Source organism: Dysidea avara, chromosome 9, assembly GCF_963678975.1.
Source record: "Dysidea avara chromosome 9, odDysAvar1.4, whole genome shotgun sequence".
Lineage (NCBI taxonomy): Eukaryota > Metazoa > Porifera > Demospongiae > Dictyoceratida > Dysideidae > Dysidea > Dysidea avara.
Window position 1 is genome coordinate 9,006,325 of NC_089280.1, and position 23,040 is coordinate 9,029,364.

General features: G+C 36.5%; 3 protein-coding genes across 6 annotated transcripts; 2 read left to right on the forward strand and 1 right to left on the reverse strand.

Annotated features, from left to right (window-relative positions):
* Positions 1-52: 52 nt before the first annotated feature.
* On the forward strand, positions 53-7,421 carry LOC136266703 (monoglyceride lipase-like). Of its 4 annotated transcripts, none has more exons than XM_066061704.1 (8): positions 110-178; positions 232-340; positions 1,724-1,830; positions 2,851-2,987; positions 3,039-3,143; positions 4,248-4,337; positions 6,160-6,375; positions 7,218-7,421. In XM_066061704.1, exons 2-8 carry the CDS (start codon positions 258-260, stop codon positions 7,329-7,331), a joined length of 852 nt encoding a protein of 283 aa, XP_065917776.1. In that variant the 5' UTR covers positions 110-178; positions 232-257; the 3' UTR covers positions 7,332-7,421. The 4 variants fall into 4 exon arrangements, with proteins under 4 accessions (XP_065917775.1, XP_065917778.1, XP_065917776.1 ...); XM_066061705.1 differs by having other exon boundaries at positions 155-174; XM_066061703.1 differs by having other exon boundaries at positions 53-340.
* A 1,122-nt stretch (positions 7,422-8,543) lies between these two features.
* LOC136267176 (monoglyceride lipase-like) lies at positions 8,544-14,703 on the forward strand. The gene is made up of 6 exons (XM_066062263.1): positions 8,544-8,712; positions 10,603-10,709; positions 11,474-11,610; positions 11,661-11,765; positions 14,017-14,106; positions 14,455-14,703. Exons 1-6 carry the CDS (start codon positions 8,594-8,596, stop codon positions 14,686-14,688), a joined length of 792 nt encoding a protein of 263 aa, XP_065918335.1. The 5' UTR covers positions 8,544-8,593; the 3' UTR covers positions 14,689-14,703.
* A 3,346-nt stretch (positions 14,704-18,049) lies between these two features.
* On the reverse strand, positions 18,050-20,481 carry LOC136267301 (uncharacterized). The gene is made up of 2 exons (XM_066062395.1): positions 18,462-20,481; positions 18,050-18,316 (listed from the first exon to the last, which is right to left on the reverse strand). Exons 1-2 carry the CDS (start codon positions 20,435-20,437, stop codon positions 18,238-18,240), a joined length of 2,055 nt encoding a protein of 684 aa, XP_065918467.1. The 5' UTR covers positions 20,438-20,481; the 3' UTR covers positions 18,050-18,237.
* Between the last annotated feature and the right edge of the window lie 2,559 nt (positions 20,482-23,040).

Consider the following 23,040-nt stretch of genomic DNA (forward strand, 5'->3'; position numbering starts at 1 on the left):
GTCACTACCTGTCCTTTGACAAAATGGACTACCATAATTGAGTTATATTATTTTATTAGGTGATGGTTCGTTGTAACAACTGAAATTCAAACTCGTATGGAAGAATAAGTTCACTGAATAGCTAGAGGTTTCTATTTACATTTCAACACGGATGTCAGTGTTCCTGAAAGTTGTGTATGTACGTAGCTACGCGATCAAGGCTTAATTGTTTTTGTGGTTTTGTCATTGCAGTCGTGATAATTATAATAGAAGCGACGATGGCAGAAGGTAGTGGATCCTTTTTAAACCAAGATGGGTTAACAATTTTTACTAGAAACTGGTTGGCGGACCGCAACGCGAAGTGAGTGCAGACGTTGTACATAAACCCCCTCAAGGGCAAAGGCCGTGCCTAATCATGCCTGTAGCTAATAGCTATATATATAGACAATAATGTAGAGCGTCCATGAAATATCTACTGGATGCTATCGATCTCTGCGATTTAATGACTGCCCAAATTTAATTAATTTTACCACAAAGGTAAGGTGAATATAAAAGTAGCTAAAACAAACGACAATATAAGGTACACAGCAAACAAAAGACAGTTGAATACAAAACTATAGTTACACAAAAGCAAGTTATTTAGGCTAACAAAGAAAAGTATACAAAACTCATGCAGGGGGAAAGTCTTCCAGTTTTACTAAATGCCACCATAATTAGCTACAGTAGCAAGGTAAATGGAGACGCTCACAGTGCTATATGTTGTAAGAGCATTGTTCAGCTACTGACCGCACTGAAAAAAAAAGGTGTCAACTTTAAGGTTATTAGGTTGTGGCTGTCAGATAGCTAATTTTTAATGACTTTTTAAAGCTAATTTGGTGCTGATCTGATTGTGGTTGCACAAGACCAATTACTAATATAGCTATGTACAATATAATTTTGTAGTCAGTGATCACTTATTTTGTTGTGTTCCGATCTATTGTATGTGTCCTATAAAGCTTCAACCCTATCTTATATTCAAACTCTATAGAACAGCCTCTATATAGATCTTTGCCTTTTCATGTATGACATGTGGCGGTGTTTATTATAAAGATTTTGTTGACTTACTTACCCAATCACAATGACTATAATACGTATACTATTGGAGTTATTGACTGATCTATTGGAATATCTTGATTGTTAATGAAATTGTAGGGGCTGTGTGGAGATGCCTGTGTATCTCTGCTTTAGTGAAGCTAACATGCTAGAAGCTATCCATCATTAGCTTCAAAATTTGATAGTATGATTGTAAGTTTAGTGCTGGTAAACAACTGAAAGCTGACATTAAGCTTGTTAGGCAGGTATCCTTTGGATTTCATGGTCTATGATTGAATCAGTGTTCATTTCACAAAGTTTCCATATCACACCCTTGCATGTGGATCATGCAGTGTATGTGAACAGTGACGTGGACATTTAGTGTGTTCTAACCTTATACGATTTTCAGAATTGAAAATAGCTACAGCAATGTTAAGACCACATGAAAATATTGTTTAGCCTGTAGTACAGTGTCTGTGGCATAACTGCCACCAACTGGTATAGCATTGTTATATAGATTTTGACTGTTGATTAATTGGCTGGGGATAGCATTGTAATTATATGCATCTTTACTTCAAATTTGTACACAATGTAAGCAGAGCTGCTTATATGCATGTGTGCAGCATATATGAGAAAAAAAATAGACCAAGTATATTTTATACATTTCTTTCAGGGCAGTTGTGTTTATTTCTCATGGCATTACGGAGCACAGTGGACGATTCCGTAAACTTGCAACATTTCTTCAGGAGAGGCATTTCAATGTTTATTCTCACGATCATGGTATGCAATGGTACATAGCTGTGATCAATTGTGTGGTTCTCATAGTCTTGTATTGCTGATCATTGAGATAGGTCACTAAAGCGAATATAAAATCTGGTGCATGTGCCAAAATAAAATTACCAATATATAAAAAAATTATTGTCATGGCTCCAATTAATAACTAAACAATCACCAGATAAACAGGCCACCAAGATGGTTATTAATGAAGTCACCTTCCATGTGCAAAATCCTGTTCATACTATGTAACAAAACTTAGATGGTTTTTATATAGTACACGCAACCATTGATTTATTAGACTGGCTGTAACAGTGATTACCATATTGGCTGGAACTGGCTATGAACTTTCAGTTAATTAACGTGCATCTATAGGATTTCCCAAGGGGGTGCTAAGCTAGGGGCATCTATATAGTGGGGGCTGAAAAATGTGGCAACTGGTTGATACAACTGGTAGTGTAGTGTGGGAAGAACACTCAACAAGAGGAGCATGCTTCGTCTAGGGGCATTCCCTTACAGCAAATTTAAGCTTTATGAGATCGAATTTGGCAATAATAGTGACTGAAGAAAACCACTCTATCTAAGTAAAATCATTATTTTCTAGCAGTGATAACTAGCTTTCATGTAAAGGGTACAGCATAAATGCTGCAGTATATTTGAGTTCAAAGGTGAAGTTCAAAGGTCTAGGAGTTGGTCTTTGTAGTTTAAAGAATTTTAATGATGGATGCTCTATTGGAGTAGTTGACTGTTCTATTAAAGTATTTTGATGTTTAGTAGCCCCTTTGATCCCTTCTTGTTGATTCCTAGCTCTTATCTCATTCTTTCTATGTTCCCATTGCCCATGTATCAACTGCACCTGTACTGTAGCTTCTACTATTAGCTAGCACATAGTAAAAATTTGGAGGGCAGCACTTTAGCCCCCCATATCTGCCCTTGTACTGAAAGTAATGTATATATTTGTGTTCCATACTTGGGTAATTATACATTATTGTATTGAGACTAGGGCATTATATTTACCTCATTTAGTTGGACATGGTCAAAGTGAGGGAGCCAGAATCCATGTTGATAATTATCAAACTTATGTCCGAGATGTAATGCAACATTTGGAAATAATAAAAACCAAACATCCTGATTTGCCACTTTTTGTCATAGGAGAATCAATGGTATGTACTTTTAAGCAACTGACTAATTCAGGTGTATGTATATATACAAAGGGAGGATTGATCACTGCTCTGACTGTGATTGAAAGACCGCAACTTTTAACTGGTGTAGTTTTGTCAGCGCCAACAATTTTAGATGACCGTGCTACATCTTTCCAAGTAAGGTGTTACACAGAAAACAGTAGTAGAGTTTTTCTTGAAGACTCACTGGCTAGAGTGATCAGTTCCAATGAAGGAATTATTTCAAGTATTCAGTATTCTTTGTGGTTATAAGGTGACTCAGTATTGTAATTATACGAAGAACATGCACAGTAGGCATGGTTTTAATTCAGTTTCTGGTTTCTCATTAACACTGAAAAAACTGTGACAATTTAAAAGATGAACATAATAGAACAGTCATATGTTTAAAAGTGTAGTCAACCACTCTGAACAATTTAAGGAATAATAGTAATAGTAAACCAGTCAAAGAACATGTTATTTTGACTTGACAAAGGTGTCAAATATTTTGAAATGTATTCCTTTTTTCTGTGTTGAAACTTGGGGTGTTTGAGATTAAGAAGAATGAGTTTATTCTATGGTGGCATAATTATTTGCTTACCATTTTGTTGTATGTTGTCACAAACAATATTGCAGTAAACCCTCTGTAACCCAAACTCCAATGTGTCTCAGGCAATAATAAAAGTGTTCAGATAAGTGAATTGTTTAGATAACCGAAGCCCATAAAAATACTTTAATAGAATATACAGTTGTACTCAAAATATTTTAATAAAACAGTCATTTCAAATTTCTGATAAACGAGGGTATGAATAAACAATGGTCGGATAAATAAGGGTCTGCTGTGAAAAGCTATGAACACTGCCCTCTAGGTGTCCATCAATATTTGTATAAATACTCCATAAACCAGTGAACCACTCTAGTTGACCTATTTAACAATCACTTTTATAGTGTATGGGAAGAAAAATAATGTGTGGCTTGGTTTGACAAATTAAAGCCAGTCTTATAGCCTTTCCAGATATTCAAGTTTGGTAATTCATAACTTTCCATCTGTTTTATGAATCTCCTTCAAACTTTGCTACTTTATTGTGCTATGCTACAGCTTTTAGCTGAATAAGTTTCAAGCTGCTACCATATTTGTAAGATGTGGTCAAGTGAAAAGGCTATAGGGCTGGTTTTGTAAGATTGGGGTCACATAGAGTGTAATACTGAAAGTCAGTATAGGATAGATCACTTGATGAATTATCACCATGTATTGTATTATTTTAGGTCACCCTTTTACGGATAGTGGCTTGCTGTTTGCCACACTATGAAGTGTTGCCTGAAAACCCATATGCTCTTTCAACTCTATTTGAAGAGGTACGTACACCTACTACAAGTGTGTGTTATACAAGAGTGGATAAAGAAGGGTGCTTATCTTGCCAAACATTTTTTCCACCTATGAGCTGTAGGAAACTAGTATAGAAGGTACGGGTGCAGTTACATTTCATAAACTATGTAAAGATGAAAATAGCAAGGAAAGGACAAATCTCTTCCAAGAGATGGTCAAAATTATACAGAGCAGCTGAAATTCAAACCACTAATAATCAAAACACTCTAATAGAACAGTCAACTATAATCCTAAATAAAACTATAGGGAAAAACAATTGTGTGAGCTGAAACTGAGTATTTCCTTTTTCTTCTTGACCTGTGCACTGCTATCTCATCTTTGTGCAGAACATTAAGTGCTTAAAGCTGAAACTTAATCATAATATATGACCAGATTTGTGAAAAGGGGTCTTCCACACAATTCTATGAACGTGGAAGACCATAACTTAGTGTTCAAGAAAGATACAAACCTGAAATTTTCTCCATCCATTAACCTATGTTGATGCTCAGTTCTGACCAAATTTCATGTCAATAACATTTTCCAATCTCAAGTTATGAATTGCTAAAGTTCATAAATTGGATGGTGTGGAAGACCCCTTTATGCAAATCCGGTCACTTTGTGTTTAACTACAAACTTGATGCTTTGGCTTTGTTTTGTATAGTGAGATCTTAAACTCTACAGTGTCTGGTGAGGGCTACTCCCTTCTCCCTCTCGCTTCTAGAGATTCTCATATACAGTGATCAAGCTCCACATATGTATCTAAACATAGGCTGATCTGAGGGGGAAGATCGAGGTACTCTAATAGAGCAGTCACTACTCTAATAGAACAGTCACAACTCTAATGTCATTAATTGACAATTTTTGTAAATTATTACAATACTAGCTTATATTTGCTTAGTACGCTTTAGCTACCATCAGATAGGTTTTACTGTCTAACCAATTTTATATACTTTACAAAGCATGCATTTTGTTAGCTAGTTAATAGCTATCAAAAATGCAGGTCTAATTTTAAAAATTTTCTCCGACGATATTCAACTAAAGTCTTAGAAAGCATATTCCCTTCATTCATCTAGCTATACCAAGCAAATGAATGTAACTTGTGTACTAGAGTTTCATTTTTCTCCTCTTAATGAAATTATCACTGTTTTATCCTACAACTTCTTGTCCCTCAGCCCCCCTAGCAGTGTCTCCTAGATCCACCTATGAATCTAAATTTTTCCTAGCTTTTAATAAGATCATCTAGTAAAAACACATTGTTGCATTTGCAAGTTCATATAGAGAGCAATAGAGTTCTTCATTAACTTAATCAAGCAATTATGCATGCCATCCTTTAAAATCCAAATTTCTAAGGATATGATCTCTAGAGTATATGTGAATAAGAAATCCTACCATAAGGGGGGACATTGTATGAAAAATTAGTTTGACAAGTCTTTGATAACAGTTGCAACATACGTAGATTAACATTGCTAGTGATGCATGGTTGCAATAATATAGGTGGTTTCTTGAGCACTGCTTTAAACCTTAAAAGCATAATGCTCATGCAATGTTATGGTTTGACTCTCTAAAATAAGTACATTTAGGAGAAATTCAGTGCCACAAGGGCATAAGTCACTTGAGTATCCAAGTGTTCATGCAGCTTCACTGATGTGAAACTGCAAGTGTATGTGGTTCTCTGGAATGAAAAAGATCAGTAAAGTATATGCTTAAAAAGCTATGGCTATTCTTTTATATCCAGTTTTTGGTTATAAAGGATAGACCAGATTTGCTATGTATATAAATGCATATGACTTACTGTCATTTGCTGTACTGCAGGTCCAGGAAAGACATAATGATCCTCTGGTATATCATCATGGCATTAAAGCAAGATGGACCATGGCTACTATTAATGCACAACGTTTGATACAACGAAGAGTTCCAGAAATTCAAATACCATTTCTCACGCTACATGGTACTGCTGATCTTGTAGTTAACATTTCTTCATCATATTTTTTGATGGAGCATACAAAAAGTGAAGACAAAATGATAAAGGTAGTAATTGCTTTACTGGATGTAATGACATTACAGGTTTGCTGTGCTCACAACATGCCATTAAACACTCTTAAACAATTGTTGCATGGCTAACCACTCAAGATTCAGCAACTTTTACTGACATGGCCACATGTTGCCTTATAACTTCAATACATGAGCAATATTATGTAATCAAATAATTGCCTTTACTGTTGTATTATACAACACACACACACATGATACATATGTAAATATTATTTTTAAAGGCAGTGGATACTAAACTGAAAGTTGGTTCAGTATAATGTACCAGCTACTGAACTGACTGACAAAAGAAAAGGTTGCTAAAACATAAAAATTAAAATCACAAGTAAGAAGAGTTGTGCCTGTTAAAACCACGAGTTGCTACTTTTCTATCTCAAATGAGACCCAAGAAGTAACCCATATATAGTAAGAAGAGGTGAAGAATAAACCAAACCCTAACTCCAGTGCTAACGTGAGGTGTGCCTGTTAAGCATAATGATATCTTTCCCTGTCTGTATGAAAGTAAGTTTTTGGTGAGTTTAGGGTTGGAGCAAACAAAGCGAGCATTCCAGCGGGCTAACCCTAGCTTGCCTTGAACTCACCAGAAACTTACCATCATACAGCTAGTGTGCTTGATAGTGATACTAGAGTAGTTTGCAAAACTTTCGGTTCAGTAACTACTTCCTTTTTGGCATGCACAAAAACAGACTTTTCCATGCAACACAATTTTTTTTTACTGGAGTGATTTATAGTCAATCTAAGCTTTGTAATTTTATACTATAGCAATAGCTCATGTTACAGAGCACTGGCATATGTGATTGATTACTTATTGTTGTTTGTAGGTTTTTGAAGGCAGTCGTCATGGGATATTTCATGATAAGGATCAAGAGCAAGCGAAACTGGTGGTGTTGGAATGGTTGAACAATCACTGCAACAGCACAAACAGAATTGTATAATCACCTAGAAGCTATATACTGTATTGTGTATGTTAGCTATATGCTAGCTATAGACTCTTTCCAAAAATACGTCACTGCTTAGCAACACCTTTCCGACATTTTGATTGGGGCCACTGTCAATAATCACGATTGCTCTACGTAGAAATACGGTGGTGGAAACAGCTCGAGCAGAGTAGTATTGGTAAAGGAAAAGCCATAGAAGTCTTCGAGGTTGCAAATTAGTGTTCTGGTTAGAGGCGGGTGGTTATCAGGGCTGAACAAGGTGCGAAACATCGACAACACTAATTTTCTTGTCTGCCCGTACAACTAAAAAGCTGTTAAATAACGTGTGGGAGGTCAGCCGCTGTTACAGTTATACACCTACCAATGTGTTGCCCCATCACCCCCTCGGGCGTAGGTGGGGCTTTACAGGGGGAATTGACACGAAACTGCTTCCCCACTATGGGGCATTTGACGATCGTTCATTAAGCGCCCAACTTCACCTGAGTATTTTTTCGTTGTAACTTTCTATGCTATGTCAAATCCCGAGTAAATCCTCGTATTGTAACTGGGGCCAACAGTGGGGATTTGACACGATAGGTTTGCCCTACTATGGGGTATTTGACATTCGGCTGTGTCAAATCCCCACTATAGCCCCACGTATGCCCGAGGGGGGGGGGGTGGTGGGGCAATATATTGATAGGTGCATTACTATCACCAATACAGTACTAATGATTACCCAAACTAAAATGCTATTGTAACAGCTTCTTGTACGGGCATACAAGAAAATTAGTGTTGTCGATGTTTCACACCTTGTCCAGCCCTAGTCTGGCGCGGCCGCCCCTTCGATTAGAGATTAAGGTCTAATTGAAGGGGTGGCCGCGCCAGACTAATAACCACCTGCCTTTAACCAGAACACTAATTTGCAACCTCGAAGACTTCTATGGCCTGTCCTTTAACAATATTACTCTGCTCGAGCTGTTTTCACCACCGTATTTCTATGTAGCGCAATCGTGATTATTGACAGTGGCCCCAATCAAAATGTCGGAAAGGTGTTGCTAAGCAGTGACGTATTTTTGGAGAGTCTTAGCTATTTTAGTCAGCCAACAATAATGAAACCCTGCGTTCATATTTAGTGGTCTTGACTTTACTAAGCATGACCTTAACGTCATACGCCCCTTCACGCGCTTTTGAAACTAATTAAATTTTTAACATAAAAGGTGGAAACGTGAGAACCACATGACATTGTATGTGGTTTCATACGTCACGACTAAACTGGATCGATGTCAAGAGTTCAGGAGTCACTAGTAGCAGGCGGTAGTATGGCAGAAGGCACTGGGTCATTTCAAAATCAAGATCGACTGACAATTTTCACCAGAAATTGGTTGGCAGACAACCCAAAGTGAGTCTGGGCTTTGCCACAAGGGACCTAGGTACGCATTGACGTAATACACCTATCAATGTATTGCCCCCCCCCCCCCCCCCCCCCCCTCGGGCATATATGGGGCTATAGTGGGGATTTGACACAGCCGAATGTCAAATGCCCCATAGTAGGGCAAACCTATTGTGTCAAATCCCCACCGTTGGCCCCAGTTGCAACGCGGGATTTACTCGGGACTGTTTGACATAGCGAAGGAAGTTACAACAAAAAATATTGGGTGCTTACTGAACGATCGTCAAATGCCCCATAGTGGGGCAGCAGTTTCGTGTCAATTCCCCCTGTAAAGCCCCACTTACGCCGGGGGGGGGGGGGGGGGAGGGGCAATACATTGATAGGTGCATAAGTCAGACGGGCCTAGAGTGTAAAACCTATGGAGAAACAGTCAATTGGCTTTGAAACAACGAGTTTTACAGTTTTTTATGTCACGAAATGGATATGTGATCTGTCATTTCCAACAGATATCACAGGGTGAGTGCTAGGGTAAAACATTTCCAAATCGCATCACTATAATTTTTTTAATATGATGTCATACGCTACATGTGATTATTGATGGCAGCAAGAAATTAACTTCTCTTCATTATATTTCCTCAGTCCGGTTTCTGTCAGTGCTTGTATTTCAAACGATGGAATTGTCCTGCACGCTGTAGGCATATGCTATAGGTATATCTGCAATCGAAGTCAAAGTTCGCAAATTTCACCTTGACTTATGGCTTAGAACCTTTTTACTGATTTAATATTTATAAGATTTTGTACACTGTTATTCGCTACTCAGAGTTTACAGGTTAATAACTTGAGTCAGTGTGCACATATCTAGTATGCAATTACACTGTATGCATACTAATTGTCTTGTATTCACTAAGCATTTTCCACTGTGTTATGCAAACATCAATAACTTTATATGCTAATGACAACAATGCTGGGTGATATAGACAAGCCCCCTAAGTGAGACAGATCTGTACATACAGACTCAAAGTTAACCAACCATTGGGATCACTAAATCAGAATGTGACACATAAACAGTTTGTTACTAAGTAACAAGCTATAGGTCACACACTCTGCAGCTGATCTACAGTATCGTATATTTGTTTGTCTTGTGGAGTTGATTACAATATTATGGTGTTGCTTTGGAACAATAACCCTCAAGTATTAGAAGGGACTATATTATTAGGGTATTGTGTCAAGAGGTGTATGTTTACTTTCAGTGTATGTTCTGTTAGAGCAAATAAATTGAACTCTGTATTATAGTGGGCTTCATCTGCAAATATACTAACACTTGGTGATTGAACTGGTACACATAGTGTTCAGACAATGAAGGATGTCCCACTCATGTACTAGTAATTATGGTGTAAATGTGACTGGTCATGTGGTACAAACTACACCATGGAAATCTCAGTAGTGGAATAACTTATTGGCATTCTACAACTTGGATTATAAAGCCAATTAATTGCTTGGTACCTGGTGAAATTTCAAGATCATGGATGGTGAAAGTTTGAGAAAATTATGTGCTACATTTGCAGGCCCGGCCACTAATTGCATCATGACAATTTATGATGTTGCTACACTACAATTCTATACACAAAGTTTATAGCAAAAATTGAGTGAAGTTAGTATCTATAAATCTTAATTTTCTTTAAAAGAGAGTAATTTGCAGTTGAAACGGTGGTTAGGGGTTATGTTGTATTCCCAATTTTAGTACATAAGAGGTGCTTGTGTTACTTCATATTGATACATGATATTTTGTTTGTATCATGTTAAATGGGTGTGCACTACTCTTAATAGAAAGTGCAGTAATTTTTCCCTTATTTTCCTACATCATATTTAAGAACTGTTCGATAACATTTTCCTTTTCAGGGCAGTCATATTTATTTCTCATGGAATCACAGAGCACAGTGGACGATTCCGTAAGCTAGCAACATTTCTTCAGGAGAATCAGTACTCTGTTTATGCTCATGACCATGGTATGGAATAACTCATCAGTCTTGCACAACCAAATTTATTGTACACTTGTTCTTTATGTGTGATGGGGTGATTGGAAAGCTAAGTGTAAAAGTTGTAATCTGTATGGTAGTACTTATAATAGGGATCGGTTTTCTTGCCCAAAAATATCACCCAAAAACTAACCACACATTTCTTTCACAACAGCCTTGTTGTATTGGTTAGGTGTAATCAAATCCAAAAACACACCCCATTAAGTTTCTTAATTAAATTTTCTACTAGCTGAATTTCTGAATGACTAACCGATGTATTCAGGCAAGAATAACTTGACTATGGTTAAGACTAAGGATTTACAAGATGTGTCTTTTCACCTGTCGCTGTATATGGCTACAATACATGCATCATAGACTTCAGTATCTTTGTCCTCCTTTGTGTCTCATTTCTTTCTCCACTACCATGCAATTGTTGATTTATGTCATGGCTTGGCTACCATAAGAATATAGTCCATAATTTTGTAGTGACTGGATTGGCTGAAGAGATACTTCTCATATACTGTTTTGCTACTTGTAATGCTGCAAAGCAGGTGAAAATGGTTGGAAAAAAATGAAGCAGAATGGCTGTCGGTTTATAATGTGTCTGACAGCATCATAGAAATAAAATCATTTTGAATATACTTGATTTTTCAGCACTGCTCAAAAGCATAATACAAAGGATAATGCTCATGTATGCTCTAGTTTGCAAAGTTAACTTATACAAAGTTGTATAAGTCAATTTTTCTTGTTTACAGTTGGACATGGTAAAAGTGGAGGTGACAGAGTTCACATTAACGATTATCAAACGTATGTCCGAGATGTGATACAACATCTGGAAGTGATAAAATCCAAACATCCTGACTTGTCACTTTTTATCATAGGAGAGTCAATGGTATGTGTTCATATGTAGTTACATATCTGGTTACATGTGTACTTGCTCAGGGAGGATTGATCACTGCTTTGACAGTGGTGGAAAGACCACAGCTTATAACTGGCATAGTTTTATCAGCACCAGCAATGTTAGATGATCGTGCCACATCTTTTCAAGTGAGTTGAAACTTGTAGAAGTAGATATGTCAAAATAGGATCTAGGAATAGGGATTGCTGAAAAAGCTGCAAAACAAGAAGGTAAACCACAATTCCCTATTTCAACTCTCTATCAAAAATGTTAACTACACAATGCTCCAATCATCCTTCTGAGTTGAGTCAAAATAAGGATTTGTGGTTACATTATCACCCCATCGATCCCTTCTTGCTTTGTTGCAATCCCTATTCCCCTTTTGAATTTCCATCATCTAGTTTCTGTATGTTTTACTAATCCATAAATGGATCTATTTTGTTTTATTTATAATAAAAAAGGAAAGATGAAATAGGAAAGGGATCACAGAAAAAAGTAGGGAAACAAGAGAGATTGCCTTCTCATCCTTGGGAAGTAGCTGTACTATTGGCTTCATACTGGGAGATACGGTACTTATTATTCTTTTAAGCCAGTGGAAACTCACTGATGTTAACCAAACACTGAAATGATTATTCTGCTAGGGTAGTGTGTTTTATTAGTAGTTTAGAGTATATACTAGTTTCACTGTATTTGTGTGCTGTAATTGATTTAAGGTAGCTTATTCTTCAATGTGACAGCTACGTAAGTCATGTCACATGTGTGATAGATTTGATGTGATTAAAATGTAACACTGGACTGAACAATTTGGACAGTTGTAGGTTTAACAGATACTAGACTGCACAGACAAGTAGGGACTTGCTACATTTGATAGTCACAGTATAGGGGCTTGTATGTTATTACCTTTCAGCATTAAGACTCTGAGTGTGTTGTGTGGCCCAAAAACCAGTGTGTTAATGACAGGAATTTTCATGCATGTATAATAGCTCCATGCTGCCTTTACAAAACAAGCTATGGAAATGCCCTTCACCTTCAGTAGTTCACATACCAAAATAATTTAAGCAAAATTGTACTAGGCATTCCTGAGATATGAGCCTTTAAAAATCAGCTTGATGCCTTTGGTTTTTCCCTTCTTGGTATCAAGTTTGGTTTGAGTATGATAAACAGTCATGGAGTTATTACCACTTATGACAAGAACCTGAAAACCAGTACTTGTGTAGGTTAACTATTTAACCACAAACCTTTTGTGGTTTGGAAGAAATCGAGCTAAAGCCTACAGTGTGAAAACCAACAGTGTGATCAATATATTAAAAAACTTGAAGAAAAAACAAACAGTGACTAACAGTGTGTAGCATTCACACCAGCAAGTTTTGCTAATAAAAAAATTTGATGATTACTTGCCATGCCTACCAGGCAAGCTGCTTAAAGAAATGAGCCAAAAACATAGGTGGATTCATCATCATAGAAAGGTTTAGAAGGGTCAGATTTAAAACCATTGAATTGTAAAGCGAAAATCAATTACCTGTAGTATCAAGATACTCTAATAATACAGTCACCCTATTAGAGCAGTCAGTATTTGTAATAAGCCACTCTATTCAGCTATGTCACAAGTCCCCATGCAGAGAGTTTAGCAATGTAACCAGTCATCCTGTGGAGAGTATAGTTACAAAAAGTCAACCTCTACATGGTTGAGCTATATTACAAGTCACTCAGCTATGTTATATGTCCCTCTATAGAGGATTCAGATACGTTACAAGTCACCCTTACAGAGTTCATCTACATTACAAGTTAGAGAGTGAGTTCTGCCATGTCACCCTGTAGAGAGTTCACTACAAAGAAGTCGCTATGTAGAGATGTTACAAGTAACCCTTACAGAGTTCAGCTACATTACAAGTTAGAGAGTGAGTTCTGGCATGTCACCCTGTAGAGAGTTCACTACAAAGAAGTCGCTATGTAGAGATGTTACAAGTCACTCTGTATAGAAAGTTCAGATACAAACAAGTCACCCTGTATAGAATTCATGTAATAATTTTACAGTATCAGTTTTTTAAAAGTATACACAACAAATATTTCAAATAGACTTGTATACCACAAATAACAATCTGCAATGTGCAGCCCCCAAACCAGCTAGGGTGAAAAAAGTTGTGAAATCAAAGGTGGCGCCAAGAAATTGCTGCAACGATGTTAATTATTTTTGTTGATCACACTGATAAAAAATGATTGGCATTGATGTCATTGCAACCATTTCTTGGCTCAATTTCACAACTGCTTTCATCCTGGATTTTAAAGGGCCGCACCCTTTTTGTCACAGCTTGGCTGTTTTGTTATTGTCTTGTAATCAAGTATAATTTGATATGAATGCTATATGAATACCTCAATAGGTTTACCTATTGTACATTTTAGGTTGGTCTACTAAGGATATTATCATGGTGCGTACCTCAGTATGGTGTACTGCCTGATAACCCAGGTGTCCTTTCAACTCTTCAAGAAGAGGTATGAGAAGTACTATTAGCATACTGCAATATCCCTGAGGGTTTAACAACCATTAATATAAGTTATATAACTAAATTTGACTGTGGTTTGGTTTTCATATTCTTGTATAAGGTTTTTACATAGAGGCACACAATCAGCATAGTGAGTTGATCTCTTAAACATTAAAGTGTTCTCAGTAATTTCCTTCCAAAGAATTTTACTCATTGAGCAAAGTTATGGCTTGAAGTTTGAGTGTGGCAGCAAACTTCATCCAGTCAACATGGGTAATTTTCATGCTATAGTTGATGTCTGCCTTGTTACTAGGAGATAGCAGCTATGGAGATGTTATGTCACTTGGTTCTATTGCAGATACAGGAGAGGCAGAATGATCCCCTGGTATATCATCATGGAATTAAGGCAAAATGGACTCTGGCTACTATTAATGCACAACGTTTGATACAACGACGAGTTCAAGAAATTCAAATACCCTTTCTCACCCTACATGGTACTGAAGATACAACAGTCAACATTGCTTCATCACAGTTTCTAATGGAGCATTCCAGAAGTGAAGACAAAACAATGAAGGTTAGTTTTTTTGTTTGAAATTTTTGATTTTCCCTGAACAGCATGTATGTATATACATGTGTAATTCCGCACATGACCCCAAAAACTGTTTACCTTCTGATCCTTAGCAAAATTCTCCAGTATATATTTTTCCTATTAGTCTAAGAGTTGGGCAATACTGAAAAAAGTGCACTGCGATATATCATGGAAGCATTTATCACAATAATTGACATTATCACAATATTCTTCATAATATTATTACAAGTTTTGCTATATGGCTTGTATTGTTATATCCATCCCATGCACAACTCCTAAGCTATAAGCACTGTATATAGCTTCATATTAAATGTGATGCTGAATTTGTGAGGTAGTTACATTATTGGTATTTTGTTTTGTAACCAATATATCATGACCTCAATATATCAACGTGTAAAAATAGCTTTGATACAATTATAGTCTCATGCTTTTATCGTGATAGCAACAATGTATCATTATATGTGACTGGGTCTGGGAAAACCGGTCTTATCACCCATGTCAGCAGATTTGATTTTTCTCCATTAACACAAAGCTGTATAAAAATCAGTTAGACTTAAGTGGTCTGTTTTGCTGGCTGCTTTTCCCAACGATCCATGTCCTAATGGAGCCTGGGGTTGGTTGTATGTGGCTGTACACCATCGCGGTGTTGAATAAAGACCTGTGCTATATAAATATGCTTTTATTTTAGCTAGTTTTGAGACCTGAGTGGTCCATAACTTGACTTAATTCATCCCTACGCCTTCCTTTTCAATTTTTAAAACAGACTCTTGCCCTCCTTCTGGGCCCCCACCTCCCTCCCTCCCTCTTCAGAGCTCACCTGATATAGTCAACATCAATTTACAAACTATCTAAAATGGCAGGAAACTTAGCTGTTCACTACTTGCATAGTCCATGCTCTGAAAGGTAAGGAATTGGTGTAAAATGTGTGAAAATTTGATACACATAGCTTCAACCATTAGTGAGTTACAACACACTAAATACTTAAACCAGCATTTCTCAATACTTGTAAATGGGTGATAAGACCGGTTTTCCCAGACTGGGTCACATATTGCCCAACCCTATTTCCTATGCGTATATCTATACATTTTATGATAAACATTTTCCTCCTTTTGGGGATAGGCTTGAGCCAATTATGCTTTGAAAATTGCCTATTATGCTTTTGAGCAGTGCTAAAAAATCCGGCCTATTATGCTCAAAATTATGCTTTCAAAATCAAGATTATTCTCTCATGTGGGCTGTTTTATTAGAGTATATCAGCCTTTCCTGACTGCTGTATTAGTTTTCTTGATATGAAATGCAGTATTAAGGTGTAGTGTGCTCATGTTTTGCTGTATTTTTGGCACGCGCACTGTGCATTTAATTTAAAATCTTGAAAATCCAAGGGGTCCGCAACAAGCTAGAAATCTCGCAGGTCGGTCTTGAAATCTTTACTAGAAATCTCTGGAATTGAAATCTTTAAAATTTTAAAGTTTCTGGAAATTTTCAGATATCACACTACACCCAAATATTTGGTAAAATCTAGGCAATTTTGCTTAGTTTCAGACCCCTTATGAAAATCGTCCTGTTATGCTGGCAAAATGCTTGATGCTTTTGCTAGCCTATTCTCGAAATTATACCGGCATAATTGGCACAAGCCTATTTGGGGATACTACACTAGCCATATTCATAGCTTATTAAATTTTTTTTATTCTTAATAAGAGCTGATTGCTCACACAGGCTACATACAGTATCATTTATACATGGAGACACCCACATACACTTTCCTATTTTGATTTCAGGTAGTAAGTAACATATTTATGATTCCTGGGGTAAACCATGTTTATACTTTAATCTAACAGGCATGCAAGTTTAGTGTGCTCCCATTTTAAATTTTTTTTATTTATTAAGGCTTTACCACACAAGTGTTAAAGGTCTGTAGGATATCTGGTCCTACAGCCTATTTTATCTGGTATTCTTTTTTGTAGACATCGTCATGGAGTGTTTCATGATAAGGATCAAGAACAAGCAAAAAAGGATGTATTGGACTGGTTGAACAGTCATTGCAGTGGAACTAACTATGATGTTTGATATAATTATACTTTCTGATTTCAAATCTGTCATCATCATGGGATCTTTTACAGGGAATTTACAAAATCATTGCTCTGTATTCTGACAATTTTTATGACAGGCCCTTAATTGGTATACAGTTACTGGATTAAATCAGCAAATCTGACAAATGATCTTGGGGGGGGGGGCTAGGTGATGGTCACAAGTTAGTTTAATCAATGCATGTGCTAGCTACAGAAATAATTATATTCAATTAACAAGATTTTTGCATTCCAAATGACTCAGATTACCTAGTGAATTAGATACTGCCATGTATAATAATTGTATATGGCATGAAGTGAACAAGCGAATGATAACAATGTAATGAGCGAGTCCAGTGGTGAAGAAGTTACACATTACTAAGTGTGTGAGGAAATGGTTGTGAGGGTAGGTTAATGACAAAAAAATTAAGAATGATAATTCAAGTGAATTTGGTACCAAATTCTAGTGAAACTTGGAGACGGCCACTTGAATTCTTATTAAGCATTTAAAGTTTACAACAACCTACCATCACAATTCTTGGCTGCCACTTTTTGATTTTTCACCCAGGCCTATAGGATGTGCACCCTTTTTACAGCTTGGCTAGTTTGGTATACATACAGATATACAGGCTGAAGTAAGAATTAAATGTCCACTAGTATAGTATAGCTGTAGAGGTAGATGACCTCCTTTGTTTCAATGCTTTTATTCTACTGTATAATCCCTACACAAATCTACATTCTACATGTACTATTACCATGCCAACCTTGTGACATGTACCTACCATTGCACCTAAAATGAGTAAGTAGATCCATGTGCAGCGGCGGAGGAAGTAGTTGATATGAGGGGGGGCTGGGCTGACCCAGACTTATTTCTATAGTTTGGTAAGGTGAGACCAAAAAAAAAAAAGAAAGTCACAACCAAATGACAAGAGCTTTCCACCTCACCAGCTACCATTTCTAGCTGATAAACTGCATAAAAATCCTTACATAGCTCGCTACACACTGACTACTTTATTAGAGTGACTGCTCTATTAGAGTATCTCGATCTTTATCACGGTTTTCAGCCCCACTCCAAGAAAGATAATTTCGGTGTGATATCATTCTGAGGGGGGGCTTTAGCCCCCTAGCCCCCCCTTTCCGCCGCCTATGTCCATGTGTACTCCTGTGAGGTTACTAAGAGTGTGACCAACTGCAACACGATTAATCAATAACAATATTCAAGAGTTAAAATGATACAAAGTATTATACAACAGTGACAAAACTATTAGTCTACTAGAAAGCAATTGCAAAGTATAATATAATTTTAAAAAATATCAAAAGCAGCAAGATTATACATGCCATGTTATAATCTAATCAAAGAGACAAACATCAAAAGTATATGCTAGTAAGAAAGGGTTCATGCAAACAGCATTATAATAGGTACACAAGTACCTATACTTGTATGTGTGCATTAAAGATGTAATGTATGCTCAACTACAGTACACCATCAATTATCTGAATAATCCAACAGAGATTCTTGCAGTACAGAATACATTGCTCCATCTGTTTTGTTTTCATTGACATTCCTACAAAGACGCATAAAATTTATACAGCATACAGCGAAACATTATGGGAACTTGTCAACATGAATGTGTGCATGATCATAAATGGAATTATTGCTCAAACTTTGGCTAAATAGAACAAAGAATTTTTATGTGCTATGTACAATACCTTAAATTTAATCTATCTGCTTCTTTCCTTTCATATCTTTGGACCAATTTTCCTTTAGTAATGCACCTGCCAATCAGTTTGCAAACGGCAACAAATAGGTAAATAAACAAAGGTAATAATACCAAAGCCATGGCTAGTCCTTCAACTGAAGATGACAAAGAAACTGAGAAAATGTTTAAACTGACCACCAGCACTAGTGTTAGTAAGAAGATCCCATCCAATAAATTAAGTAGTGCATTTTTATATGGTTGATACCAAAAGTGAACCAAAGCAATGATAATACAAGCTGTTTGTAGGTAAAACAACATGTTGTAATAGTTACTGTTACCAACATATACTATTAAAATGATCACTTGCCGACATATCAGATAATATGCAGCAAACCAGTGATATTTGTCTTTGAAGCAACCTTGAAACTGATCCAGCAATGGTTTGATTCTGGTCAACGTGATCTTCTTTCTTATCAAAGGCTCAAACAATAATAACAAAGGCAGACCAATCAACAGTGCTTCACACGACAATGCTATAAGAGAATAAGCTAAATGTCGCTTCTCAAAATATCTCAGTTCTGGAGACAAAAATGTACGAACTTCATCAACATTGTTATCTTCAAATGTCAAAGGCCTTAGTAACCGGAGTGATGTGGATGCCAATGATGTATAGGATAACAATATTAGAACACATATCACACTAATAATGCACCGACTAATGTACCGAGCAATCCTTAAAGAATACCTTGCAGCTATAATCATGATCAATGTTATAAGAGAAACAGCAACTGCATGAATATATTGAATAAACTGTTGATCAATTCCACTTAATCCTTCTACAAAACACAACTGTCCAAACACTTGTGGAGTGAGTTTTGCAAAGCTTGATATAATAGATATTACCTCAAAATTTTCATCAGAGATATACAAGTTGCTACCTAACAAGATATCCACTATGCTGTAGTAATAGATTATCCCATACACATATCCCGATAGTACTCGATTGTTGAAGTACATTACTCCAAATACAACTGTTACTACAACAACCCAGTATATGATTGTTAACAATACCACTAATACTGTTATTCCAGCGGAACACTTGTCATTGTTGATACAAACAGGAGAGTCATAAGCCAGGGTGTATCCCGAAGTACACTGACTACAAGCTACTCCTGTCCTGTGTAAACTGCACTGATCATCTAATTTATGTGGTAGTTCAAAATATCCTCGACTGGTTTCTTCCCGTTTAGCAAAGCTACAGTAATTGTTGGGACAAAGTGCAGAAGTGAAATGAAGAGATACATTACCTACCCAGTAACCGATATTAATTTCTGAATAGTCTCTATTGCACCGGACAATATCACGGTGTGGATAACACACACACTGTGGTGGTACACTAGAAGTGTTAAAGTAATGACCTCTTTGGCAAGATGACAACTTCACTACCAGAGTTGCACCGAACTGTTTGTAAAATGTGTCAAGAACTGACGTAAACATAATACTGATATTGGTACTGCCATCAACATCTCTTGATGATCTGGGAAACACTTGGAACTCTTGAAGTGAATTGCTAGACACACTGATCTGATCTTTTGACAACACATAGTCACCATCACAAGTGTCACATTTCATATGAAATATAGCTGGTTCTGAACTGTGGTTGAAATAGTCAAACACTGAAGCAGAAAAAGATACGAATTCACCAAGCATTTTTGGTGACTGTATGGTATAATAATTGTTATCTGTGTAGTTCCTGTTGATAATGACTGTCAATGAATGGAACTTGATAGATAGTGGAGTAGTGGCAATAGGGTAACTATTACTTGATGGTTGAGAATAGTTGAACATGCTTGGGATGTGTAAAAGTGATGAAGTGCTATTGTCGGTGATCACATTGCAAGTCCTAAGTATGTTAAAATAAATAGAGTTGCCTGCTAAATTAGCTGAGTTATTGACAAAGAAAATGTAGGAGTCATTTGGTAACATATTAAAAGTGATTCCATTGTTAATGCAATTTGGAGGAATATCAATGTACATAGCTCCACCTCGTAATCGAGCTGAATTGTTAGTAAAATAGACATAAGATTTATTCTTTAGTATAATATCAATATTAGCATTGATGTAAATTGCTGCACCGCTGTCAGCTGTATTGTTTACAAACCACACAGTTTCTGATAACTCAAAATGTACCAATGCCAAACACCATATTGCTACACCGATGTTGTTGGTGAAATTTGAGAAGGATACTTTAAATCCACCCCTGTAAGTGTCAATATCAGAATGAAAAAGAACTATGTAATCTCCTCCAAAATTATCATCAAAATTAGTATTAGCTATCTCCACATAATGAAGTATCTTTACATCGTCATCAGTGTTCAGAATTCGCAATGTAACAATAGACAGAAAAGCTTTGTTTTCTGTAAACATGCAACCATCAAACTTAATTTCACTCAATGACTGGTTGCTGTTACCACAGCCACGATCCAATTTTACAACGAGTACTCCTCCATGTTGTTTGGTATAGCTGTTTAATTCAAATTGCACTTCTTCAAAGGTGACCTTAGTGCTGGCATCTTTAGTTTCGATATACACAGTACCATCAGTGTTATTTCTATTACCAAGTGTTGTAGTATTATAAATTAGCACATTAGAAAGTGTAATGTTTTGCAATAAACAATTCGATGCCTGCCTGGGTGGCCCTACAAATATCCCTAATGCTCCATCAAGATTGTTTAAAAAAGTACAATTGAATATAGTTATTTTCGATTTAGGAACGAATGAAAAAATCTTAAATGCTCCTCCTACAGGACTATCTTGGCTCACTCTTCCTACAGTGTTTAGCAAAAATGTTGAATTGAAGATTTCAACAGTTGCTCCAAATTCCTTTGATGATGTGAGAAAATGTACTGGATTGCCATTATTAACAAAGTTTGAGGACGATATACTTAAGTAATGATGGTAATTTTGACATCCATCTATTTTCACATAAATGCCTCGCTCAGTATTATTATACACATGTAAGTTGGACATACGGATTTCAGCAGAACAAGCACGGTCACTCACGGAAAGCCCTCGAGCATTGTTCACAAATGCTGTATTATGAATTACCAAGTGAAGATTTGGAGGGTACGGTAGGGAAGGATAAATATCAATAACAACACTATATAAAACCTCTGTGTGTGGTAAATGTGACTCTCGATATCCATTGTTGTAAAAGTTGTTTCCATCTAATGTAATAATAGAAATATGGTTTCCAAATAATATACGCAGTCCACTGCATTGAGAATTTAGATCTCCTTGGTTATCATTAGAAACAAAATTATTGTTTATTATTGCAATGTTTTCATTTGCTAAGTCCAAGGTAACTGCGCATGCTCTTGAGTTTTGGAATGTACAGTTTTTAATTGTTACGTCTTGAACAATATAAAAATCCAAGCCTCCACTTGATTCTGAATATAGCCCACACTGATCAAATATGATGCCTTCAATAATGATGTTGTTACAAAATACAAAATGAATTGCCCCTGTGTTGTTACATCGGATAGTATTATCCTTGCCAGTAATTGTAATGTTGTTTATTGCTTCCACTTGAGCACTGCTCCCTAATGATACTGATGCTGACGTAATGTTGATAATCACATTGCTTGATTGATTATATAATGCATGGGAAAGAGAGCTACAAGGACAAGCACCATTTCCACAACACTCATCATTGTCAACACCAGCGTTGCTAACAGTTATAACTCTGCCATGTGCTGTGTATGCTACCACAATTAACCACACTATAGCCAAATGAATCATCATCTCCTAAGTAAAAGAAATCAGTAATGACTTTTTATAAACTGTATTATATGCGCCTGCAATGCAGTGCCAACCATTAAGGTTGAGTTGCATGTATTAAGGAGTATCATACTCAGATGACCTTGTATATAGTGATGATGCAAACACCATTATTGTGGTGACTATGCTCAGGTCTTGGGCTTCTAGTGCCATAAGGAACACAAAATTAATAAGAGTCATTGCATGTACCAAATATAATTCATTTGGGTCTGAGTTGATAATCTCAAACAGAGAAGACTATAAAATAAAATTACTATGTATATAATTACAGAAAGACCGGTCACTGGATTAGGTCTATTGGTACTACTAGACTTATAGTAATTGGGCGATGGGCACAGGGAATATAGGGATGAAATTAGGACACAGAGGGTAAATGCAGAGCACCCTTGTACTGTAGGGAAACAATGGGACAGCAAGGGAAGCTCAAGTGGTACTCTGAGATTTTTAGAAACTGGTCAAGCAAGATCAGGACACCGTTAATAGTCATCTAATACAACAGCCAAGTACAAGGAAAAGTTAGGTTGATTAGGGATCATAGAAATAATACGTAATGAAAAAAGGGAAGTTGCCTACACCTGCACATTATACCAGTAGACATTTAATCTTTACTTCAGTGAGTTTTACGGATTAAATGTATATACTTTTCATTCTATAATCCCTAATTGACTGTGTACTTCGTATACTTATTTTTTTTTGTAACAGAGTTATGACTGCATGGTGAACCCACACATGCTGCATCAAAAAAAAAG

Bases quoted from the DNA above. Each gene is read 5' to 3' on its own strand.
- LOC136266703 (XM_066061703.1), top strand. From the start codon at position 177: ATGTACGTAGCTACGCGATCAAGGCTTAATTGTTTTTGTGGTTTTGTC. The intron at 341-1,723 runs GTGAGTGCAGAC...CATTTCTTTCAG, and splicing joins TTGGCGGACCGCAACGCGAA to GGCAGTTGTGTTTATTTCTC. The intron at 6,376-7,217 runs GTAGTAATTGCT...TGTTGTTTGTAG, and splicing joins GTGAAGACAAAATGATAAAG to GTTTTTGAAGGCAGTCGTCA.
- LOC136267176 (XM_066062263.1), top strand. From the start codon at position 8,594: ATGTCAAGAGTTCAGGAGTCACTAGTAGCAGGCGGTAGTATGGCAGAA. The intron at 11,611-11,660 runs GTATGTGTTCAT...GTACTTGCTCAG, and splicing joins TTATCATAGGAGAGTCAATG to GGAGGATTGATCACTGCTTT. The intron at 11,766-14,016 runs GTGAGTTGAAAC...TGTACATTTTAG, and splicing joins ATCGTGCCACATCTTTTCAA to GTTGGTCTACTAAGGATATT.
- LOC136267301 (XM_066062395.1), bottom strand. From the start codon at position 20,437: ATGTTACCAAATGACTCCTACATTTTCTTTGTCAATAACTCAGCTAAT. The intron at 18,317-18,461 runs GTATTGTACATA...GCGTCTTTGTAG, and splicing joins GCAGATAGATTAAATTTAAG to GAATGTCAATGAAAACAAAA.